At 37.2% G+C, this 25,628-nt stretch overlaps 1 protein-coding gene across 1 annotated transcript; it reads right to left on the reverse strand.

Moving 5' to 3' along the window:
* On the reverse strand, positions 1-25,597 carry AASDHPPT (aminoadipate-semialdehyde dehydrogenase-phosphopantetheinyl transferase). The gene is made up of 6 exons (XM_085216270.1): positions 25,398-25,597; positions 24,445-24,670; positions 13,387-13,508; positions 12,775-12,936; positions 6,276-6,353; positions 1-4,167 (listed from the first exon to the last, which is right to left on the reverse strand). The coding sequence occupies exons 1-6, from the start codon at positions 25,539-25,541 to the stop codon at positions 4,009-4,011; spliced, it is 891 nt and encodes a 296-aa protein (XP_085072396.1). The 5' UTR covers positions 25,542-25,597; the 3' UTR covers positions 1-4,008.
* Positions 25,598-25,628: the final 31 nt, after the last annotated feature.

Below are 25,628 nucleotides of genomic sequence, written 5' to 3' on the forward strand. Positions count from 1 at the left end.
TTTAAAATAATGCACTTTTTATTAACATAAAGAAATTAAACTCCATTTTAGTAGAAACAAGACTCATCCCTTGCATCTAGCTTTAACAAACAAACAAATCCCACAACAACAACAACAACCCCAACACAACTGTAGGTATAGCACAAGGATATCATGACATGCTACAAAAATTATTTTAAAAAATTAATAAAGTATTAGCTTTCTTGTGAAGAATTCAGAGTTTGGTTTTGTACCTACATTTTCTATACAGTGTACAGCAATTTGAAATATCTTTTCTCTGGATAAACATGCTCAGCATCACAAATATAGGAAAGCACCATGTCCAGCCACTGGTAGGTTTAGAGGAGGTAGGTTAAGGAGGAGTCTTAATCACTGTTTTAAACTAGGTTCTATCAGTACTGACCAAACACTGCTCATATTCTTTGTTAAAGGTAGAACTGTGGTCTTGTAAAGCTCCAAAAAACACCTGTATCTATGCACACTTGAAGAGCTACCTTTCCTTCCTATCTCGCATTTCTTTTCATTTCTTTTCACATCATGTTTTTATTGCAGTGCTTAAGATAAAAGTAACTATTAGAGTTAGAGTAGCTGCCTGGGTGCTACCAAGAACCTATAAATTACTATTAAATTTATACTACCTCTGTTGATACACCTACCATTTCTTGCCTGAATAAGACCTAGAACATTTGATTAACATCAGTGCATTTGATTCCACAGTACAGTACAATGTATATTTTGCATAGGTTTACAGACTTTGTGAAAGCCTGAATGAATTCATATAATCCACTTTTCAAAAGTGCATATTTTAACATCAGATGTCACCAGTCTCTTGTCACACGTAAATGCAATTTGACTTGAAGTTTTGACAGTTGAAGTTCCTATTCCATTCCAAAGCTGTTTAAGCAAGATGGATGAAGATTTAGAAGATGGTGACATGTCCAAGCTAAGCACATTCATCTGCTTTTAACAATCTGTTCATTAAAGAGCAAAATTGAAAAATCAAATTGAACAGTCATGTTTTGTGCTGAGCATACAGCAATGTTCAAAGTTCTCTATGTGGAGAAACACACGGGAGAGAAGATAAGGGAGCACCACACAGATACTGGTGGGAAGTCTGAGTCCTTACACCAGAAGTTCCTTATAACAACACAATCTCAAGTATTTTGCTTGTCTCACACAGACGAGCCTAAAGGGACTTTCATGTATTTATTTGTTAAATTATTTATTGGTCAGACACTATTAATTTCTCAGAAGCGTGGGGCTGATCTGTAGTCAAGGGCAGTATATGATCAAAGATTGAACCTCTACTTCTGCAGGGAGCCTGGTCAGTCCCATTCCAGAGAAGAAAAGACAACCCAGCCGCAGCACCTGCTGGGAAGGGCTCTTGCTGAGCAGAGCCTGTTTTTGCAACTTCTTACATTTCAGACTCCAAATTATGTGGTGTGGTCACGTTTAGGGCAGCGTGGATGAAACAAGAGATGAGGGAAGGGAGCTCTGGAGAAGGGATCTGAAGGCTGGAGAACTGGATTTAACTGGGAAATTTCTTGCAGACAGAACAGTGATGGAGACCAGTAAAGGTCAGCTTATCTGCACTGCCTTGGGGAAAACACTCTGAGATAGTGAGTAAAGTTATAGCTGTGTTTGACCAGTATTTCTAAAAGCAGCATGCACACTCTGCAGGCATTAAGAACCATACTCTGAGGAAACACAAGGAAGACAGTGTAATAACCATGTATGGACACAGGGCTCAATTTTTATTAATGGGAAATGCGATGTTGAAAGCCAAAGAACCTTGAATTAATATATCTTCGCTTATTTTAATATCTGCCTTTGTGACAGACAGATGTTTAGAAAAACATTCTGATGTCAGAGCATCTAGATGATCTTTTAGCAGCATGTAGGTAAATTCCATGGCTACATCGCTGCTCTTTTCCATACTGCTAAATACAAGTGTAAAAACTGTCAGTTTGCACTGACGCAAAGCAACCTGACCCAAGTGGCTTTTCACAAGACACCATCATCACCTAATCTTAACCTACTTAAGGTTAAAAGAGAAGAGATTTCAAGTAGATCAGTATAAATGAAATACATAGGAAAAACTTACTGTGAAGAACTGCAACTTCATGGATGATTCTATCTAGACCTTTAGAAACCAGATGGTAATTTAAACTGTCTCATACAGCTGCAACTGATGGCAGCCTCAGTGACTGATGAAGACTGGTACAAATTGGAGCAGTAACAAGCAGGCAGTAGTGAAGCTCAGTTCTTTCCATAGCCTCTTATTCCAAACAGTCCTTCTTTGGGCTTCTAAAGCCAGTGGCTGAACATGTCCTTTCTTTCAGCTTGGCAATAGTTCTTGTTATTCCTCTCTTAAACACCTTTACATGCTTGCACAGCTGGATTATAGAACACTTCAGATAGGACAGAATAAAATTAAGTCAACTGAAGCGGTTAAAAATATCCTATACCAGGAAATGATGCGGGTACATACTCTCTACATAGCCTTTTCTGATCTCCATGGAATTCCAGTTATTTAGTGCATGTTATATTTCATTTTTGAATCCCATCTGAAATGTTTGATTTATAATTATTCTACCTCTATAAATTATTCTATATTTCCAACAACTTCAAATTTGAAGTTGCTGAACATCTAATTTAACCCCTGTGGAGTCTGGAGAGAAAATTCACAGCTATCAATGATTTGTTGTTTTACAGATAAAAGAAAAAAAACTCATAAAAAAAACCATGATTAGCATGCAAGATGAGAGATTCATTAAAATGGATACAAAATTATTAACTCAAACTAGCAGAACTAGAAAAGTTTAACAGCATATCTGAATTCAGGATTATCTCATGGCTTTACAACAAATGTATTTGCCTTTAGTCAGAATGGAGTAGCACAAACCTAAATTCACAGAAGAGTTATGTTTAACTGTAGGACAGAAATGAACACTTCAGAGCTATGAAAATTGTTCTATGGAGTATGAGACTCAAACTGTTTGGTATTTTTTCTTATATTTAGGAAGACCTCAGTGTATCTATGACTCAGAATTAAAAAAAAAGAGAGAGTGATGTCACAACACTGAATTCATCCTGGAAAAGAACATGAAGTATCCTAAAACTATACTCCAGATCTACAGATTTTCTCCAGAAATTTTATTTTACTATAACATAATAAAATACTTTGTCTTCAGGTGCTGTAATAATATCTGGAAAAAAAAAAAAAAAAAGAAAGAAAGAAAGAAAAACAAGCAATTTTTCATATTGTTTTCTCCACAGGACTGTTTCTGGGATTGTGAACCTGTAAGTGCAAGCCTGGGAAAATACAACAACTACTACTCAGTGTAAAAAAAAACCAACAAACCACAAAAGGAAGTAAAAAAAAATCAAAACTTCTATTAGATACAAAAAGTTTTAATTAAGGTGTTAAGTGAAAAGAATATGGAATACTTTTATGTTAAATTCCCGCCTCAAAATAATTTTACACAGGCTTAGTTCCAAGAGCACAACTCAGACTTTTTCAGCTTGCTTTTATACAACTAAACCTCAAATCTTGTACAACACTTATGCCATGCAGTAGCAGCAATAGGACTTTTACCAATTCCTCTGGCTTTATTCATTTCACTGGAGTATACAACTATGATTTTTTTAAGATAAGAGTTGACGTTAAATAATATAAGTTCAGCATAAATAAAACACAGAAACACACTTCCACTTGTTAAGGTCTTGCTGACTGACAACATTACTGAAGCTCTGCCTCCTGTTACTACTAAGGGTAATTACTAAAGTATGAGGGGAAAGGCATGGAGAATCAAAAATCCATGTGGTCAGCTTAGACTTTTCTCTTAGAATTCCTTCAGCGAGGAAGTATGCCATCTTGCTAAATACTGACAGAAAAATGTCAAGTTTAAAAAGGTGAATATCAGACTTGAAGGAAAATACATAAAATAAAACAATTTTATTTACATATTTGCATGTATCCTTGCGATCCTTTCTTTCTAAGCATTCTCATCTTGAATCTGAACTCTGTTTCATTGGACTCTCTTGCTTAGAACAAAAGTTATCCCAATATGCAGAATCCTCAGATGTAATTGGAATTCCAGGTGCAACTAAATCTTCGAAAGTCAGTAATGTAAACTGTGCTCGATGAGGTTGCATGGAACATACCTAAGGAAAACAGATATTAATTTTTCATGAATCAGGAAATCTCCATTTTCTTCCTGCAACCTACTCTGTAAAGTTAAAACTGCATATTGCTTTCTGAAGAAAGAAAACATTCCAGTTGAAACCAATGTCACTGTTGCTAATTTAGGCTATATATTGACTAACAGAACATGTAACAGGGTGCGCAGAAAAAGTAAGTTTTGCTTTGATTCAGTTCAGAAAACTGAGAATGCTAGGGACAAAGAATCCTATCAACACCACAGAATGACTGTTTAAGCTCAGAAAAAGCAAAAAACAAACTATTACATTCTACATCAGACATGATTATTTGAGATGATAGCATCAGGATTTACTCCAATGGAGGAATGCCTACTCATACTCCTCTTAATACCAGCCATCACTGGAGCTATGCATACACTCAGTCTCCTCACAGAAACTCTTAGGGACAAAAGCATTAACAATCAAACCATGATTCCCACAGTTAAATCCAGATTAAATGCAAACTCAGATATTGGAGATGAGTATGTCACAGTCTCTGCATTAGTTAAACTGCATCTCAAAGAAAAATAAGCTTGTTTTCCTGAGCACGTGTTGCTGTATAGCCTGCTGCATGCTACCTGCAACTATAATTCCAGGAGGGTTAAAAGTACAGTTGCATGATCTGATAGGGGCTGTAGGCTGTTCTTCTAAATACTGTTTACATGTTCAATCTCTCTAAACAAAGATGAAGAACACCCTCTCCACTCAATGTATTTAACAAAAGAAGGAATCCTTTTTATCATTTACATAGAAAATAAGGCCAAATTTATTTCTTCCATATTACTATTAAAGAGCATCCTGAAAAAGGAACACAAATATATAGAAATTTTCACTTTATTATCATACTGAGGAGTCAGAGAATGCCCACTTGTGCTACTCAATATTTCCTATTTTCAGTGGACTGTGCTAATGAAATTTAGGTCTTTATTTAGTTAGTGAGCAAGTATGCCTTAGAGACTTTTCTTGATTCAAATACTTTGCATCATAACTCCCAATATATACCACATCTGTTCCTTTTGTAATAATTCTAAGGTGCCTGACAGTGACTGCAACAGTCAGCAACTAATCCTGGATTCTGTAGTATACTTGCATGATAAACATACTGTCAAACAGAATGCATGCATTTTCCTAAATAACATTTGACACAGTACATCCTCAAATGTAGTTTCTATCTGTTTTTTGAATCTAACCAACACAAGCAAAAAGATCTGCCTCACTGTGCTATCAACAGACACAGATTTTATAACCACTTTCATCCAGTAGCATGTATTTTTTGGTAGCTCCTGCTACAGTCTTTGTAGCTACATAATGGATAACAAAAGATTTTTTGTGAGCAACTGAAACGTCACAGACAAACCTGGTTATTTGTCACCCTTCCCTTTTGCTGATTCTCTGGCTATTTTGGCTATGACTTCTCAATCTGCTTCAAATTTGACTTCTGCTGCTATTTTAATGGCCCAGGTCTTTGCTAAATTATAAAGAAACTCCCAAAAAGCTTTTAAGTAGCTTTGTTGCCTCACTCCATAAAGAGACATGCAGAATGAAGACTAATGCCGCTGTTCTTCCAATCTGTTGGTTGCTACTGCTTGTCTCAAGAACTGTCCTAACGGTGTTTGAGAGCTGGATCTGCTCTTAGATACATGCAATGATGGTCTCCCATTAAAGTGGGAGCTGGTGCAACAGTTCAGTAGTTCAGATTAGTTTCAGTATCCTTTTGCATCTACTAAATCCATCTTTCCAACTTGAGTCTAGCAGGCTGTAATAAAAATCACTGAATCATCTCTTGAATAAACACAGTGAATGCTGTAGCACATACATTTTAGATTTAACGTTATCAGCTGCTGTTTTCTGAAACCACTTCTCCTTCCCAGCTTGTTTCTCAAATAGGCACAAATAGACTAAACGTAATAGTCCTCCAACAATCTGATTAATACTGCAGTTAAGATAACCTTTCTTCTCCTTGGCCCTACATCTGAGATGAGGCCTTATTTTATCTAAAGTATCATGCTAGGCTTACGTTCAAGTAGCTAGTTACCAAGATACCAAGACTTGCAAACTTTGTGATTTCTTACATCGATATGTTGCTGTCCAAATCCCTCCTGCTTCCCAAGAGCCACTGCAACGTGATGATAGTCATCTAACCGTGTTTCCTAGAAAAGATGAAAAACAGCAATGTAAAAGTTTTTTCTTCACCCCGTTTCCAGCAGACTACATGCATAGTTAAAACATGGCTCAGAACAATACCAAAGCATCATTTAAATTACTTTAGAATAGTGACATTCAGAAAGCAATAGCCCTTCTAAGAAAGTTTGCTGGAGAGCTCAAGGGTGCAGATACAGTTAGCAGACATGAGCTGGTTACTGTTGATGGGCACCATCTCACCCATTTTTAGACATTTATAAACCAGTCTGTGAACTTAGTCTTCCTACATCATACCTTTCTAAGTCATAAGCCATATAATTTATTTTAACTCTTTGTTTCCAAATGAGATGAATTATGAGCTTTCTCTGACCAAGAACACACGTGTAAACTTAAAGCAATGACCTTCCTGCCCTTGGCTGTGGGCATCATGCAAGTCCACAACTTCAAATTGCTGACACAGTAGTCTGAAAACTGCTCTGTGGAAATACAGCTTTCCACCAAAATATATTCTAATATATATATTTTAGTTTATATACTTAGTTTATGCACATATATATATGCATACACTTATAATAATACTTTATTATTAATTGATACTATTAATAACATTTTAATATAGTTTATATTTAAGAATTTTATTTTAAAGTTCCCCAAACTCCATGAACACCTACGAATTCATCACAGGCAATTCATTTCGGAAGAAACTGCTTTTATGTATAGTTTCTGAATGTTAATTTTATAGTCAAGTCATAATCCTGTTTTTGTTTTGTTTTTCATAAAGGGGAAAATGTTTTCCTTGTTTCTTTATCAAAATATTTCCATACCGTATCTGTACAAACTTCCTAAAATGGAAACCAAGAATAGGAAGAATTTAATGTAAAAACAAAACAAAACAATCTGGATGCTAACATTAACCTGAAAATCAGCTACTTGTGTGGATACCCTCCTGGGAGGTATGACTGAACCTCCCATTTCCACTTCTCTGGGAAATACTAACACACTGTATAATTACAAAAAGAAAATGTCATCGTGTCCTCTCTTCTGTGATTCCCCAATAGCACTTACAAAACAGGTACCAAGATGCTCAGCTCCAATGTACTGAATCCAGTTCAGTTAAGACAGTATCTGTTCTACTCAGATGCAGAAGAACCACTAGGCTGGGGCACTTTAGAGTCAAAGACATGGGTGCCTTGGCTAATAGGTGCTGGTGTGGGAGCAGAAATAATGGCAGTAATTGTTCTAGTTCTAGCAATATTTTGTGCTTGTCTTGAAGAAAAATGACCGTGTTCACTTTTTAATCGCTCTACTTCCTCCCTACCCCCTTTTTATTTTTTGCCTGTCCAAAAGGCTAAAGACAGATGAGACTGCACACAGTTCATCACACAGCAGCCTACATCTGTTGTCAAATGACTGAAAACAATTGTTACGGCTTTCAGCAAAATGCACATAAGTTTGTATTTGTGACATGAACTGATAGATTACTTATTGTTGATGCAACAATAAACATACATTGTGTAAAGTCTCTCACATATAGTTAACAAAACTATTTTCTGTCAGTTTTAAGTTGCATTTAAATGGAAGTGACCCTTTAGATAACAGGGGCCATTCTCCAGCAGAGACCCCTCCTCTCAATGAATAATTAATTCAGAGGGCTCCCTCCCATTTACTTCACATATCCCCAGTGCATTAGAGATCAGAAAACAGTTTTCAGCATCTTCTAATTAAATGTAATAAACTATGCCCTACATTTTATATTCATTGCTTCACTGAAATATAAACCCAAAACAAACATAGGAGATCTTTCCTGGCTCCTGCTAATGGCCAGCAAAATCCTTACAGCGTGGAGTTAATGCAGCACAGAGATGCTTAAAAACAGCATATCAATCTGTTTCATATTCATCTGGAGATATCTGTACACAATCTTATCATTAAATCCAACTTCTTACATGAAAATGGATGATAAACGAAAACAGAAGCAGCATTGGAAATACAAACAGTACAGAAATTCCTCTGGTTTTGTTAAGATTCCTGTCTATAAAGCAGAGAATATGTAATAGATCAAGATTTGTTTTTCTCTGAACCAACTAAAGGCACAATGAGACTTATAATTACCTCATTTCAAAGGCTCATCAGAATGATGTGTCTGGGATTCAGATCAGTCTAGATTCACTAAAACAGATAATTTATGAGTAAACTGCACCTTCACAGGCAGCAGAATGATTGCTGTCTGAATCCAGTCGGATTAGCTAGTCTTGGAAACAAGCTTTAATTCCTATTTTTTCCCCAAAATAAAATAGAACAAACTCCTCTTACTGAGGGAGAAAGACTCCATTACTATTGCAGGCTAACAACAGTTACTAAATATGCTTCAAATTAATCCAGGTAATCTCACTTTGGAAGTAATGTGTTTGTATGTAAGCAAACAAAGCAAGTATTTGCTATCAAAACATCCAATCAATTATTTGACTATATAGCAGTAGTGATGCTAGGTGATTCTCAAACCTTGACTGAAGTTTAGGGTGAATAGGTACTCCCTGTGTACTGACTATATGAAAACTGAAGTAGGGAACAAAAAAAGAATTATCTAACAGAGGCTCCAGAAACTGCATTTGACCATTCTTCCCAATTAACTGTATGAAAGTGAGAAAAAGTCACAAATACACTTTATTAAGATTCATCCTTTATCAAGATTTTTTTCCATTTGTGTATCTGTAGCAGATCTGCTACAGATAGGTATTATATACATGCAATTCCCTCCCTGAACTATAAAACTTGTCAAAATTATCATTGACCAACTTCCTTCACCTATATTAAAATTAAATAGTACTTTATTCTGTAAGTTTATTTTCTTCAAAAGAAGCAAATGGATCATATGGAACTCAGTGATAAAATTATATAAAGAAGTAAAAATCAAAATGTATGTCTTCACCCTAAATTAACACTCCGACACAAATACTGTATAACACTTCAGGGGATTACTGCATTTTAATTTTTACTAAAGAAATTATCTTTTTTTTCTGTCTCTCTAAAAAAAAGACACGTGCACTGCCCATTGCAAACAAATCATACGAGGGCTGCTCCGAAAGCAGCGCCTTGTGCTTTATGATGTTGGCCCACAGCATCACAGGTGGATGTTGGTGGTACGGCAGTAGAGGTCAAACCTTCCCACCAGTATTTCATCACATGCTGCTGCTGTGTGACAGATGGCAGCAGAGGGGCAGTCTGACAGAATGGCATCTGGCATGGAAGTGCGTACGAAGCAGTGGGGCAGAACTGAATTCCTTCACATGGAAAAAATGGCACCCACTGACATTCATCAGTGTTTGCTGACCATTTATGGAGACCAAACAGTGGATGTCAGCACAGTGAGGCAGTGGGTGGTGCTCTTGTTCATCACTGGTAGGGTTTATCACATACAGAGGTAATGGTGGTGACTGTGTTGGAAATCAGTGTTTCGTAGCTGAGAAATTTCTATATCAAATATCATTGTGTTCCCTTTGTATCTGTTGTAGTTTCCATAGAAATAAATGGATGCATTAGTTTCAGAGCGATCTACTCATTTAGCACACATAATAAGATAAATGTTGAAACTCAATTTATGCTTTTGAATGAAGTTTTATTGTATGTTTTGTCCTAATACCTCCAAAATAGTTAAGGGGAATGTGAGAAATGATCTCTAGAGAACTATATGAAACAAACACCTAAAACTAAGTCAATTTATCATTAACAAGATGTTCCTGAGCTACTGCTTCCTATCCAAGCTCAAAAATACATGAGGAGTGGCAGAAGAAAAAAGTACAAAACTAATCCCTTAGGTAAAAAGGTAGCAAAAAGGCGACTATACAACATATATTTAGCATTTACAATGAAACAGAAAAAAATTATGTTCACAGAAAATTCTACCTACAATGTGAATAAATTTAAAATGCATGTTCCTGTAATGTGATTCACTACGATTTCTCTTGTCTCGTTTTTTTGGCTTGCAAATGATGAGGCAGTACATTTTTTTCAAGTCTTTATGCTTTTAAATTGCTTTTTTTCACATGACATATTCTCTAAAGGAGATTTCAGTGTATTTTTGTATACCTTAAGTTGAGAAATAAACATTTTACTTTTTTCTTTAAAAAAAAAAAAAAAAAAACACCAAAAAAGCAAAAACCTATCTTCTACTGTTGGTAAGCTAGATTCTCTTTAAAACTCAAAGGAAGAGAATCCTAACTATGAGATAAGAGGAGCCTTGCTCTCTCTTTGACCATCTCCTACCATACAGAGCTGAGAAGTAAAAGTGAACTTTCTGTCTGACAGAAAAAGTCCTCTCAGGTAAAGTCAACACAAAAGAGAACACAAGGAAGACACTATATCAGTAACAGGAGTGTTAAAGGTAATTCTCAGTGATTTCTCCTGGATGACTCCCCCAGATTTTTCAAAATTAGTGCCTGCAGCTAACAAAGTTATTTCAAGAGTTTGGCTCCAGGCCAAATGATCAAACAAAATTAAGAATTCTGTAAGTAAGAAAATGGGTACAACATTTTGTCTTCTCACAAGTTTCTTTTAAAACTATAGAGATTCTTAATTTTAGTCTGGAGACAGATAACTGAAAAACTATTATTTTTTTTTCCTTTTAATTAATGTAGATTTTTAAATGAAATTATGCCCAGCAGAACCAGTATTTTAAATGAAACCTGATAATATATTTTGTCTGAGATAATACAATCTGCATAGTTACAAGGCTGTGCTCTTGGGAAGCAGTGAGCAAGCACGGAAGAGGAGGTATTTCTCAGACAAAAATTAAATTAAGCTTCTAGCAGTATCACTGAGTTATAAAGAAAAATATAAAATTATAAAGCATTTAAGTACTACAAGCAGCTATCTATATCATCATCTCCGACCTATTTTATTCAATCAACCACCAGCATGCCTTCATAGATTAAAATTTGGAGCTTTAGAAGTTCATCAAAAGAGATAAATGCTTCTGTGACGATGGTACAGTTAGCATGAACAGAGAAAACAGTCATACTACAAGATGTGCCGCAATCTGTCCTAAAATATTTCTTGCCAGACTGTAACTCCCACTATAGGATTTCATGACACGCTCAAATCCTAGAGACCACAGCAATATTAGTATGAGAACGGACTTAGTGGGGGTAGATTTTAAAATAACAGAAACCCAAATGTGACCACAAATGCTGAAAGGAATGAACCCTGAACAGGTTAAATGTTACTGGTACAAGTTAACTTAGGCCACATTTATTTTTTTTTATTCACTATATGCACACCATACAGGTACTGTGTATGCTATGTAAAAGGAGCATACACCAAATACTGGTCATTCAGACAAGCTCTACCACAACAGTCATGTCCAACAATGCAGATATCTGCAGAATGTAATGTTTCACACACACTGCAGGCTGATTGCTCAAATGGAAAACAAGCTTGATATTTTCTCAAATAGAAGGGCAAAGTATATAATCTTTGAACTTCCAGCCAGCTACAGACATGCTGCACAATCTAACAGAAGACGGAGACAGGGACAGACAGGAACAAAAATCCCTTTCTAGACAACTTTAAAGTCACATTGTCTTATCCATTTTTCCCTTTCAGTGATAGATTGAAATTGTTTCTGGAGCGCTCATCATTTTTTTTTAACTAGTTAAATATTGTGAGATGATAGTATCAGCTCTTTCTCCATTGCTGACTCCCATAGATGTTTCAGTGTTAAGTCTCAATAATTTTCAAGGAGGAAAAAAAAAAAGAAAAAAAACAAGTAAAAAAAAAACCCAAACATGTTAACAAAGACAAAACCCAACACTCAGAAGACTGAGCTCAAAAACGATGTTCCAATTAAGTAAAGGCAGTTGTTTGGTGCATCTGTCCATTCCAACACAGCAACAGCGAGTACCTCTTCAATTCAAACCTGCACAACCACACTGCTTCTTGTTCATTTAAGCAGGTGAAGGTAAAAAAACAAAACAACCAAACAACAACAAAAACACAACCAAAGAGCTGAAGACTCCATTTCAAACATTTAACATAAATGCTAACTAATGGCATTAGTTATCACCAGTCTCATTCTCAGCTACCTGATCATAGAATCACAGAATATCCTGGTTTGGAACAATATCAAATTTTTTTTACACTATTCACAAGTCATGTCTGAATACATTTCACTGAACTTCCTGTATGGCTTGGGATGAATATCCTCGAGAGCCAGAACAATACTCCAGTAAAGGAAAAAATGAAAAGCCATTCTAATGGATGTACTTTGTAGGAGGATTTTGTGATCAACAAAAATATTTTTACATGCTAGTGATTTATACCCTATTTTTAATCTATATCTGTTCAATGCAGTTATACAGAATAAAGGTGTGAAGTTGCAATTAAAAAAAAAGTGCAATGCAATTAAAAAAAAATAGTTTGAAGATTTCATACCTCAAAAGTCCACTCTTCCTCTTTTTCTCCATCCAACAGCATCTGGGTCTCATTATACACCTTCCCTACTTCCATTTGCAATGGGGACACATTAAATTCAATTCTTTGCAAGTTAAAACCAATCCCAACTCCAATAGCCTTCAAGAAGCTTTCTTTTAGGGCCTAAAAGACAGAGCACCATTTTCAGAATACTCACTGTTCATACTGGTTGTTTCAATTTACCTTCTCTATAAACATTATTTATAAGCAGACATTGTAGGTCAAATAAATTAAAGGCTTATACCTGTTAATATGACAGTAGACTGACACAGTTATCAAGAGAAAAAAGTTACCCGCATTGTTATTACTCTTCTCACCGTATAAAAATGAACATCCAGATATAAATCATTTAGCTTGTTCTCAGTACATGTTTAAAACTAGTTATAAATCCTTCTAGAAATATCAGCTATATTATAGTTCTTGCAGATAGTCTGACGTTAAATAGATAATCTCTATATGTTTGTGAAACTATAAAAGTATACGGTTTTCTCGTAATGAAAAGAATAACAAAACATCCTAAACAATTTACAAGTTGTAGTATTGTAGCCTTTAAATAGGAAATAAATGTATTACCCAGTGTCGATGAAACATATCCAGCTGCATCCACTCATTATTCATAGACTTGATTACATGCCACTCTGTCTCAGTAAACTGCCGCTTCATGATACGAAAGAAATTTGGAATTGAGCTACTACCTACAGATTGGAAAAAAATATTTACAGGAATTTTAATAGAGCAGCAATGGTAAGCACATGAATTACTTTATTGCTCTGAAGAAAAGCTCACTCATAAGAAAAGAAATATGAACACCCGCTGCTCTGCAATTTGAATTTACATAGCTTCAAAGCAGTGAGCAGATGCTGCTGACAGTTCAGAACACAGTATAAAAAAATCATTCCTATGGCAGAATTATTACATAAAAAAATCTGATATGAGAGTCAAATACATTCCATATTTTCAGACAGTATTTGACCAGTGAAGATTACATATGTATTAAAATATTATATCCAGCTATAAGAGTAGTGTATAAAATCTTTAGTATTTGATTGCTTGATCTAGTAACATTTTATAAAACAGCATGCTGCTCGTCAGAATTCATGAGGCTCTTCTACCTTCTGTTGTTGGACAGTGGGGTATGAAAGAAACACTTTAAAGCACATGCAGAAATACAGACCCTCAAATTTATCATACAGACGAAAAAAAAGAAGCCTCAAATCCTTGGATTAAATTTAAGCCTCCACAAAAATGAGCACAGCTGTGTACTGCTGTCACAGCTTTTCAGGGGACTACACCACTTTTCCCCTGTAGTCCTAATGTATTTTGCAAGAGACACTACAAATTGTGTGGTTATATTGATCAATGGCATTTCTACAATGCACTGGAAGCTATGGACATCATTACACACTTCACCAACCACCCACAACCTGTATGATTAATCAGTATACCATGCAATTTGTCCCATAGGGCTTACAGCTGGCTAAGCAGACAATAGCACAAAGCAATCTATTTTCTTTAGTTGGGATAACCAAAATCTGGATAGAGAAAATTCCACATACTGAGACAATATTTTTTTGTACCTTATGCAATATTCTTGTTAAAGGGAAAATACTAGCCGTGTTTAATGCAAACTAGTCTCACCTCCCTCATTGCAAGGCCACTCTCAATTATTCCAGAGGAATTGTAGCAACTGGGAGATGTGCCTGAAAATGGAGAAAAGCAAACATTGCTCCCATCTTAAAATGGACAAGAAAGAGGGTGTGGGGAACTGCAGGCCAGTCAGCCTCGCCTCTGACTCTGGGAACAGCTGACAGAACAGCTCATCCTGTAAACCATTTCCAGGCACGGGAATAGCAAGAAAATCATCAGGTGTAATCACGAATGAGCATGGATTCATCAGGGGGAAGTCATGCTTGATCAATTAGATAAGCTTCTACGATAACACGACTAGAATGATGAGAGCAGTGGATATCGTCTCCTGAACTTAAGTCAGACCTCCGATACAAACCCCAACACAATCCTCATAAACAATCAGCTGATGCATGGGTTAGATGGGCAAGCCCAGAGTGCAGTGATTATTAAACCTCTTTCATAAAGTGGTTGTCTTCTACATGTACATAAGCATTATATAAAAGCAGATATTGGCTGCAGCACTAAAGCACAAACTCAGGTTTCCTGACTATTTCCTTTCTAGGTCATACTGCAAAATGGAACCTGACATACTGTACAGATAATACAATACATAGCCTTCAATTTTCTTTATAGACTGCAATGAAAAAACTTCTCAACATAGAAATTATGGTGGCAGTTGCTGTAGATAGCTAAAGGAATGATCCACATCAGGACAGAAATTATATTCTTTTCAAGAGAAAAAGAAGAGAAACAACCACATCAAGAACGGCAGATGACCAAGGCACACATCTGTGAGACACTCCAACTTCCCTGAAACAATGAATAAACTAAATAATTCAATTTGGAGAAAGGTCTTTAATTTGCTGAGTTTAAATTGACTTTTTTTTTTTTTCATATGATCAGATGACTGCACTAAAAAACACTGCAAACTCTTCATTTTCTCCTCCTTCTTTTCGCAATTCGTATTTAAGGAAGCACCAGCAGCTTCTTCAGATCATTCAAATCATGAAACATTCAAGAACTTCCTCCTCCTGCTCTCCATAACACATGGTTGTTAACACCAGCAGACAACACTTTCAGAATGTATAAGTTTCCTGCATTGTCAGAGCTGTTCTGCCTTACAAACTGTATCACTCAACATGGTGAATGCACATAGTACTAAACTGTTCAGTATATGAGGTGTATATACCATACCCATTCACACTGCCTTTTCAGTCCTCATTCCTTTTTGGCCCTCAGTTTCTTCAGCTGTGCAACTACACTTCTCTGATAAAATGCTGGACAGTCATGTTCAAATGTACATGGTAAACTGGCACTTCCCCCCACTGAAAAACTCAGGCACTGTTTTCTACTGAACTTCCCTTCCCTCCAGTTTCCTTTTTAATGCAGTGCAATAACTTTGCTCTGAAGAATGGATCAGATCACAGGATTCATATCTCAAGAAACTGCTAGCAGTACTACAGCCTGATTGGTCTGTTTCTCCATATTTGTTTGAGTATCAGAGGAAAAGAGGAAAAGGACGTCTAGAGACCATCTGGTCCAACCTTCTGTTGAAAACAGGGCCTTATATTATCCAGGGGCCTGTCAAGCAGAGTCCCGAGGGAGATTCCACCCATGCAACAACATATTTAAGAAAGGATAAAAACAAACAAACAAAAAGCCCACTGTGCAATTGCTGGGAGAGAGGAGTAAGAAACGAGAGAAGCAGCCTTGCAGCCCCCAAGGTCAGTGCAGAAGGAGGGCACAAGGCGCTCCAGGCACCAAAGCTGAGATTCCCCAGCAGCCCAGGAGAGGCCCGTGGAGGTGCAGGCTGTCCCACTGCAGGCCACAGAAGACCACATCATGGTAGACATACACACTGAAGCCCATAGAAGACCCCACTGCAGTGCAGGCTTCTGGCAGAAACTCCAGCTCACAGCAGAGCAGGTTTTCTGGCAGGAACTCTGCCTCATAGAGTATTCAAGCTGGAGTAATCTCTTCCTGAAGGGCTATACTCCATGGAAAGACCCATATTGGAGCAGATCTTGAAGAACTGCAGTCCATGGTAAGGGTCACACTGTGGCAGTTCCTGAATGACTGTATCCCACGCAGGGACTCCATCCAGAGCAGTGTGATGAGGAAATAGCGGCAGACAAAGTGTTAGAGACTGACCACAACCCCCATATCCCTGCACAGCTCAGGACTGGGGAAGGGGTAAAAGAGTTGGAGTGAAGCTGAAACTCAGAAGGGTCAGAAGACAAGAGTTCTTTATTTTTTTCTTTCTCACCATCTTACTCTATTATTAATAGGCAATAAATTATGTTAATCTCCCTCATGCCAACTCTATTTTGTTCGTGACAGTGATTGGTGAGTGATCTCCCTACCCTTACCTTGATCCACAACCTTTTAATCTTGTTTTTCTCCCATGTCCTGTTGGGGAGAGGGAACTTAATGATCTTAAGGTATCTTTTCCAATGTTAATGATGCAATGATTCTATTATCCTCTGCTAATAAACTTTAAAGAATATTACATCCTTAGAAGTATAATCTGAAAATAAATGATTGTGCACATCTATATATGCTTTTTTTTTTTCACAAACTATTTACATTGAAATATATAAATATATTATATAGAATCTATTCGGCTTAAATGACAACTGGATTTTTTTTATTTGTTTTGGGAATACTAGGCCAAAAATCCACTTTGCATCCTCCCTGTCAGACAGTAAAAATTCAGACCACATATAAATGATTAATTTTAAAAAGATGTGGAAGAGAGAAGAAAGAGCAAGTCCTGTTTGAGAAAAGGTTCAGAAATAGTAGATAAATACAGGGTTATTTTTCTCCATTTTTCAACTTGTTAAAAATAAAATGAAGCAAGTTGCCTTTGTAGGAAAATAAAAAGCCACTAAAATTGAGATCTATACACAGCATGCTATTAATAGTCCTGCAGACAGCAGTATTTACCTATACACAAATCTTCAGACTGGTTTAAGTTTACATTTCCACAAACACAAGGTCAGTCCTAAAAGAGCTTGGTAATACAATGTTCACTTAGCAAGCCTAGTAACTCTCCTACCATACCTGATGTTAGTAAAACCATGACATGCCTTCTCAAGAATACAGAGGGGAGCAAATGACCAAACATCCTCAGTACAGTTGTTAAACACTTCTATAATCAAAATCAAATTGTTTGGGTCAGATACAAAATAGCTTATATTGTGTTCTATAGCCAAACCAATTAAAATTGAAAGCTAAAGCTACTATTATTAGCTTACTGATCAGCCAATCCCTAGAAAAAAGAATAAAAACAGAATCCTACCTGCCTTGAACTGCATGAGAGAAACAGATCAGCGATCACACAATTGTAGGGAACGGAACAGACCACCAGAGAACACTGAGTCCAACTCCCAGGGATCAGGAACTAATACCTAATCAGTACATATAAATTCATTTTCAGATATCAAGTGGACCTAGTGACAATTTGAAATGTACTGGCTAGTAAAATGAGCAAGTGAAGTATCAATGGATCAATCTGCTTAGTGTAAAACACAACGTAGCTATAAATCTGCAAGCTAATGAATTGTAAAAATGAGCAAATATTCAGGTTCTTCAGCTGCCAATCTTTTGGTGTAGGACAGGACTCAATCTCTTAAGGTCCCTTCCTATTCCTGCAATTCTGTGATCTCTGAAAGAAACCACAGTAAAATGATACAGAGAAAACATTCCCTCTGCAACAAATGTCCAAGATGTTTATTAATACAATCTAAACCTTATGCAGATGTTTAGAAACTGAGAACAGAGGACAAATAATTATCTAGATAAATGACTAATTTAGAATAACCAGACAGAAAATTAACAAGGCATGGTTTTTAAATCTGTTAGCTCACACAGCTTTGGTGTTCATTGGAAACTGGATTGGCATTCTGTGATCTCTCTACCTTCCTGTCATTATCCAGTGATTCTCTCAGTGAGAGAGATATATATATATTTAATTATAATCTTGTTTTTCAACCAGTGACAACATCTTTTATCTTGGCATACCTCAGAAATGCAGCACTAGCCTTAAAATGCCAAAAAATCGAGGTTGCTTCTTTTGAACCACTCAACCTTTCCCAAACTGTAAAAATGGAAATATGAGAAAGAAACAACATAATTCGATTCCGTATATTATTTTCCTCCCACCCAAGTCCTTGTAATGTTAGCAAAACTGCCATCGGTTCAACTGCAGTAACCCAGCAGTGATTAAACTTCTAGCAAGCTATCCGGACAGTCAACAGAAGACAACAAGGAATTGTAATTGATTAGATAGCTCTACCACCAGAACTGCACAGGAGCAATAGTAATTTTGATATGGCTGTGGCCCAGACAAAAAAAAAAAAAAAAAAAAAGTAAAATTTTATTTATCTGGATACATCACATCTGATTCCCAATCAATTAAGAGACAGTTTGTTTATGGACCGCAACAGATATATGCTGCCTGCTTTCAACTTGCTTCTAGAGTAGAGAAAATTAAAGTGGTTAAAATAAACAGGGTCTTATTAATAAGGATGCTTCAGAAATTCCAAATGTGGTCCTTTTCAACCCAGGCCATTCTATGATTCTATGATTCTATAATGTTTCAATTGAGTATTGATTAAAAACAAACAAACAAAAAAAAAAAAAAAAAAAAAACAACAACCACACAACAAAAACCTCAACTCGTTATTAGCACAATGGCACCCAGATATAAAAATCACATTTTCCTGACAAGTCATAGCATTACACTGCTGTAACACCGAATTACCAAAGCCTTCTCATTGCAAAATTTAAGATGCAGCACAGAAGTCTGTCTCAGAATAGGAGTGTCAAAGCCAGATTGAATAAACATTCTATAATTTCCCCAATGAAGAGTATAACAATTATTCACACTTAGAACATCCCCATTTCTGTGCATATGGTTCTCCTTCGCTCTCTCCCTCCTTTAAAATTAGTAAGCAGTATTTTAAATTTGGGAATCAATTTCTACTATACAACAGTGAAAGTAACCATGTAAGAATAGACATTAGATAAAACTTATAAAGCCAACTACCAAGAGTTCTAAGATTGCCTGGCCTATTTGACAGCTGAAAAACAGCATGTTTTTCTGCTCGGTCTTCCCACAGAGAAGAGAGAGCAGTCAGCTGTCCTGCAGTACCCCTCCCTCTTATCAGCATATGCATAGGTCCATGCCAGACACTGTAGGAGCTGCCTCTTATCCAGCCAGTAAGTTACACAAGAGAAGATGTAAGAAGAAGATGGATGTATTGCAACGTAGCAAAACTACAGCATGTCTCACACATCTATCTTCCAGAAATTTACTGTCTCTGTTCTACACCTCAGTACCATTTCCTACTTTAATGAAAATGGCTCTATGTTGGCATACAAAAAGTCATCATAAAGGACTGGCAAAATTTTAAGAAGAAACAATTTACCCTCAAAGAGAAAATTTAGTCACAGATTCCCTTTACAGTTTATCAAGTGTGAGTGTTTAATCGGTTACTGGAGTGTTTTTAAAAACATGTTATTCCAGCTTGAAACAGTGTTAGAAATTTGAATAAAAATAGAATAAAAATAAAATTGCTACATAACATTCTTTATTGGTATGTTTAAAATGGCTCTTTTTTCCCCATTTTCAAACAGACCAAGAACAAAGAAATTTGTCCCTGTTTACTCATCAAAAGGGATAAGACCACTGTGACGCTTTAGTTCAATAAGGATATGAGCTAGTTATTTCAGTGCTGTTGTAAATCTAAAATTGACGTATTTTCATATGTATAAATTCTGACATCCTTAACCAGTTTTTTTTAAAAAAAGCATTTAACCAAATTCCTTGTTTAATTTCTTCATCTCAAAACAGTGCAACTATATATTTACAGTCACATCACTAGATAATAATTTGGCAATTGCCTACTCTAGCAAAAGATTAGATGCTGATTGCTATAAGAAAAAAAAAAAAAACAATAAGATCTAAACCAGTTAAAACTTCACTCACAGTAAACTAAAGTATTGCGAGAAGGACAAAAACACTCAAATCTGTCTTCATACTTCTTTCAAAAAAAATCCTTATTGCAAACTTTGGAAAGCAAAAATTAGAAAAGCACTACAAGTTCAGAAGTTTGTCCAAACATGACTTACCCAAACATGATCCAAAACAAGTTAACACTTGTTACAATATTTCTGACAGAGTCATTTCTTTACTGAAAGGGTTAAAATAACTTCACACACATTACCTCTCTGTACAAATGACATCCAGTTACTTCCACTAACAAATTTATAACACAGTATGCATTTTTCCAAACAATTTAAGCATTTATATTGAAATGATCTGAAGAAAAACAATCTTTCACCATAATGTTTCTTCATCAGCAAGTCAATTAAATTGCGATTTAAACCTACCACAATAACCTGCTGGATTATAAAAAAGACTCACCACCTCAAGAAATTGTAATTTGCAATATCAAAACAGGAAATCTTCCTCTTCAGCTATCACTACATTATCTATTCCAATATCTGAACTAAGTACAAACCCTAATAAAATGTTGCAAACCTGTGGAACTTGTGTAGAACTGTCTCTACTTGCAATAGTTTTTTGTGCAGCCTGCCGTCACCTTCTAAGAAGTAGTTTCACTTTTCAGATTTCAATAATGCAGAAAAAGTAATACAGAAAGAGGCACCTTCAGTATTGATCGTAAAATGGAAATAAATAGCACAGATTAAGAGAAGACAAGACGTTTATGTGCACTGATCTTTATGTATATATACCAGCACACAGTTACTGGGCATATTTCCCAAAACTTGCAGCTGCATGATATTCTTTTGTGTATTTAAAATACATATTTTGTTCACTGGTTGAACATAAAGGAGTGTAAGAAACAGAATACTGGAGACCTCCAGATTCTGTAGGACAACATCAGAGGATGGAGTGTTCTGTCCTTAAACAAGCATATTTCAAAAAAAAATACTGCAATGTACTTTGTACATACGGAACTCTTTGTCCTTGTTGCTGTTCCAGAGATTATAGCCTATCTATGCAAGTCGTTACACTCAGAAATACGTGCTTAATAACCGCAGGACAACAGCACCATCCAGTGGAACTGTGGGACAAAACACCACCAGTGATGGCAAAGGTATTCTATACTCACAGCATGGCATAAAAACAGATCTGTCCTCTCAGAATTATGAACTTTCTCAGAAAGTATTTTAGGTGAGAAAAACTACTAGCATTAGTTCATAATACAGAGACTACAGTTACAAATTCTATCCTTAATGTTGCTTATTCACTGGCTTGCTTCCGCACCACATACTACTAATAAATTCACATTGCTGTAAGATTATCTTTTCCAAAGATGTGCACTATAACTCCAGCAAGAAAATTGTATGGCCATAAACAAAACCTATATGAAATTCTGGTAGATGATATTTTTCAACTTAATTCACAAATGTTTATGTAAAGTTGCATAATGTGAAAAACGCAAGGCCAGGCACTGACACACTGCTGACAGTCACTTCCTGCATATAATGACAAGAACAGAAGTTCCTTCCTTTCATTACCATAAGTGCTCCATACAAGATGTTGACAGCTGAATTACTTCTGAAGAGTATGCAAACTACGGAACTTCAGAAATTGGAAATGAAAGCAGCAACCTTGGCATGCTGTGTTTCATACTCCCCTATACACTCTTAAAGTTTGTCATCATGAATTCAGACTGCGGATACAATGACTTCCCCAATAGCACCATTTTCTGCTAACACATAGCTAGATCTCTGTGAAAATACTGAGATGGGTAAAGTAGCATTAGAAAGTATGCATGTTCGGGAATCACATCAGCCTGCATCTCATGGGAACCATAGAATCATAGAATGGCCTGGGTTGAAAAGGACCACAATGATCATCCAGTTTCAACCCCCCTGCTATGTGCAGAATCGCCAACCACCAGACCAAGCTGGCCAGAGCCACATCCAGCCTGGCCCTGAATGCCTCCAGGGATGGGGCATCCACAGCCTCCTTGGGCAACCTGTTCAAATCTGTTACTAACTTGTTTTGGACTGGCCATCCAGACACATAATTTTTCAGCATGACTTCATTACAAAAATGTCAATTTAATGTCATCACTGAAATCTTTGGAATTACTAGCATTTCCAGAATAACCATTATTTTTCTCTTTACAGGTAAAAACACTGAAGACTGTCTGTATTGAATCTCTGCTGTTTTGTCACAGCAGCTGATGTTCCCAAATCCTCACAGCTGCTGACTGCAACTGTTCAATACAATGCAGAACCATTTGCTCTACTGCAGGAGTTCAGAACCACTGCCATCAGCAATACTAGGAAATGCTGGCAGGAGCCTCTCTCGATACTGAAGAAGTTATGAAGTGAATGCAGTATTCAAAGACCTTCTGAGTGTCCTCTGTATCTCAGTGGGAGAGGGAGGTGAAGGCAAGTAGGTGGGTGAGGGCAAAGCTGCTGTTTGAGTAACAGTCTGGGGCCTAATGACTCAAGGTAACAACATAATTGATTGGAGAATGCTAGATAGAATTAACGGTTTTAATATATGTTTAACTTTTACTTCCTGTTTCTGGCTACAGCACTGACTGACTTGCTTTCAATATGCGCCTATTTGCTCCATGGCATGCTCCTGCTCTTGCTGTACATCACATCTCAGGACTTGTTAATGGCTACACTCAGCATCTGCAATTTGCTGCGCTGTTCATCACTTTATTTTGTTTTGCCTGGGAAAGCCATGATAAAAGCACTGTGCTCAAGCATAACACAGTATTTGGGCTCTGCATTATTCCAGTTCCTTCAGAGATGTATGTGCACTAATGTGGCCTTATCACAGTTTCTAGCAGGAAATATCCAGCTGCTCTGGTGTGGGGTCCTCCACAGGCTATAGTGGGGACACACACTCCAGCATGGTTCTGGAGCCTTTCTACTCCTGTGACTTCATTACCTGATGACCATCATTTTTTGAGTTAGTCTGTAAGCACAAGGAATTGAGTCAGATATTTTTGCTTTGAACTGTAGTAAAGTTTCTGTGCATATTCACAAAATGTACCATTCCAAAAATTTAATGCTGACAGTAATCAACAAAAATGCGTACTGCATTCAGAAAGATATGAATTAGGGTTTTTTTTTCATACTTCATTCAAATATTTTGTAGCATGATGTGCTGGATAAACTGAAGATAACGAAGAGAGATTTTCTCAGCTGTGTTACTGGTTGATTGTTTGACAAGGATTCTCAAAGTCTGAAAAATATCAGTATATCCTAAATATCAGTATACTTCCTTCTCTCTATTGCTGAGCATTTGTGAACAAAATGACCTTCATAAAAGTGCACTTAAAAATATCCTTTACTACAATTCCAATTTATGCTTTTGGTCCTTTAGTTCACTAAAAGTCATGCTAGCTTAAAGTTTCATCCAAGTAAACAAGCCAACAGTAGATGTTTTTGAAGTGTAGCTCCATACTAGGGATACCTCTAACACACCCTGATGATTCCCTCTCACTGAAGATTACTGTACACACATAGCAAACATGCCAGTTTGTTGCATTCCTGGACCCAGTGCTGATGCATACAATGTCCACATTTACACAAATAGGAAAAACATTCAAAGCTACAGGCTGTTAAGGTCTCAGAGAATTGGATCCTACTCCCCAACACTGAAAGCTATCCTTGTTTCTACCTCCTTAATGGTCAGCAAACCTGCAATTAAAATATCTGCAGGTGCCAATCCTGTCAACATCACAACAGGATTCACGATCTTATTCTTCCAGGGTTCTGGTTTCTAAACTGGAAATATATTCCCATTTTGTGTAATAGGAAACCTTAAGCAAACAGTAAAGAGTGTGTAATAGTTAAAAAAAAAAAAAAGCAAATACAGAATACTGCACACACACTTCTGATAACACTAAATTGCTAGGACACAGATTATTTGGGAAACTTTGATGTCTTCAGTGCTTAAACATTACAGAATCTGCTTTGGTCACAGTAACACATTACCTGGTAAATTAGTCTTCATTACATCAATGCCAACTTGAAGCTCAGGCTCAGCTGCAAGAACTGCATAATCTCCTTGGTGAGAGACATTGAAGTTGTAATTTGAACATACACCGAGTATATTGTTTGCCAGGAAAGGTTTTCCTTTTGATGTCCTTTGCAAGTGTATTTCATTCCAAGGTATGCACAGCTTTTCTGCAATTAATTTCCGCATCAGCAGGCGACCGGCCTATGAAATAAAATGAAATCAGACAGAACTATTGTGTGATGTGCAACATCATTGTAGCTGCTAAAACACCACCTGCCTAAAAAAGTACATTTTCATTATTGCCAAGCGAAAGTGAGCTTTTGTGACAGATCATTTAGGTTTTTCCCTTTATAAAAGCTGCTGCCAAGTAAATTTAGACAAAAACCAAAGGCTTTTCACTAGAGCTGGGTATGCAATATGCATATCACTATAGGGTCCACAGAAAGCAGACAGAGCCTTCAAGGCTGACATAAAATTGGTCCTTCTCTATCTTATTTACTTCAGATACTTTGCTGCACTGATGAATATATTATCCTTCTTACACAGCAAAACTCTCCAAAGCTTTCTTTTATGAACAGTCATTCAGTGACTCAGGCACTACAAGAAACGCTGACCAGCTGAAAGCACCGGGTAACTGCTTACAGAAACGTCAGCAAAAAGCCTTTAATAGCGCATTGCTGCGTAGGATTTATATCCTGAACGGGTCACGCGGAAGTCACAGAATGAAACAGCTTTATTCTCCTACACTCCGCCCTCACTCCCTCACACGTAACCTCACGGCTCAGCCGCTTCTGCCTCCTCCCTCACGTCACGCCGTAACGCCACCAGGACGCGCTCGCAGCCCGGACGGCCGTTACGCTGCAGCAGCGCAGACCCGAGGGTGCCGCTCAGCCCCTCCACCGTGCCCCCGCCCCCCCCGTGTGTGTACCAAGGCGGCTTTGGCATCGCGGGCATAGACAAAGCGGCCGATGCGCTCCTTCTCCTCGGGCTGCACCAGCCGCGCCGCCAGCAGCCACTCCTCGCGGTGGGGTCGCCAGGCGGCGCAGGGGAAAGCCCAGCGCACGCCACCCATAGCCCCGCAGCCGGGACAGCCGCGCCCGCCCACCCGGTGGGCGGGAAGGAGGGCAGGACCGGCTGTGGAGTGGCGACAGCCAATCCT

The sequence above is a fragment of the Meleagris gallopavo genome, chromosome 1, assembly GCF_905368555.1.
Source record: "Meleagris gallopavo chromosome 1, MGAL_WU_HG_1.1, whole genome shotgun sequence".
Classification (NCBI taxonomy): domain Eukaryota; kingdom Metazoa; phylum Chordata; class Aves; order Galliformes; family Phasianidae; genus Meleagris; species Meleagris gallopavo.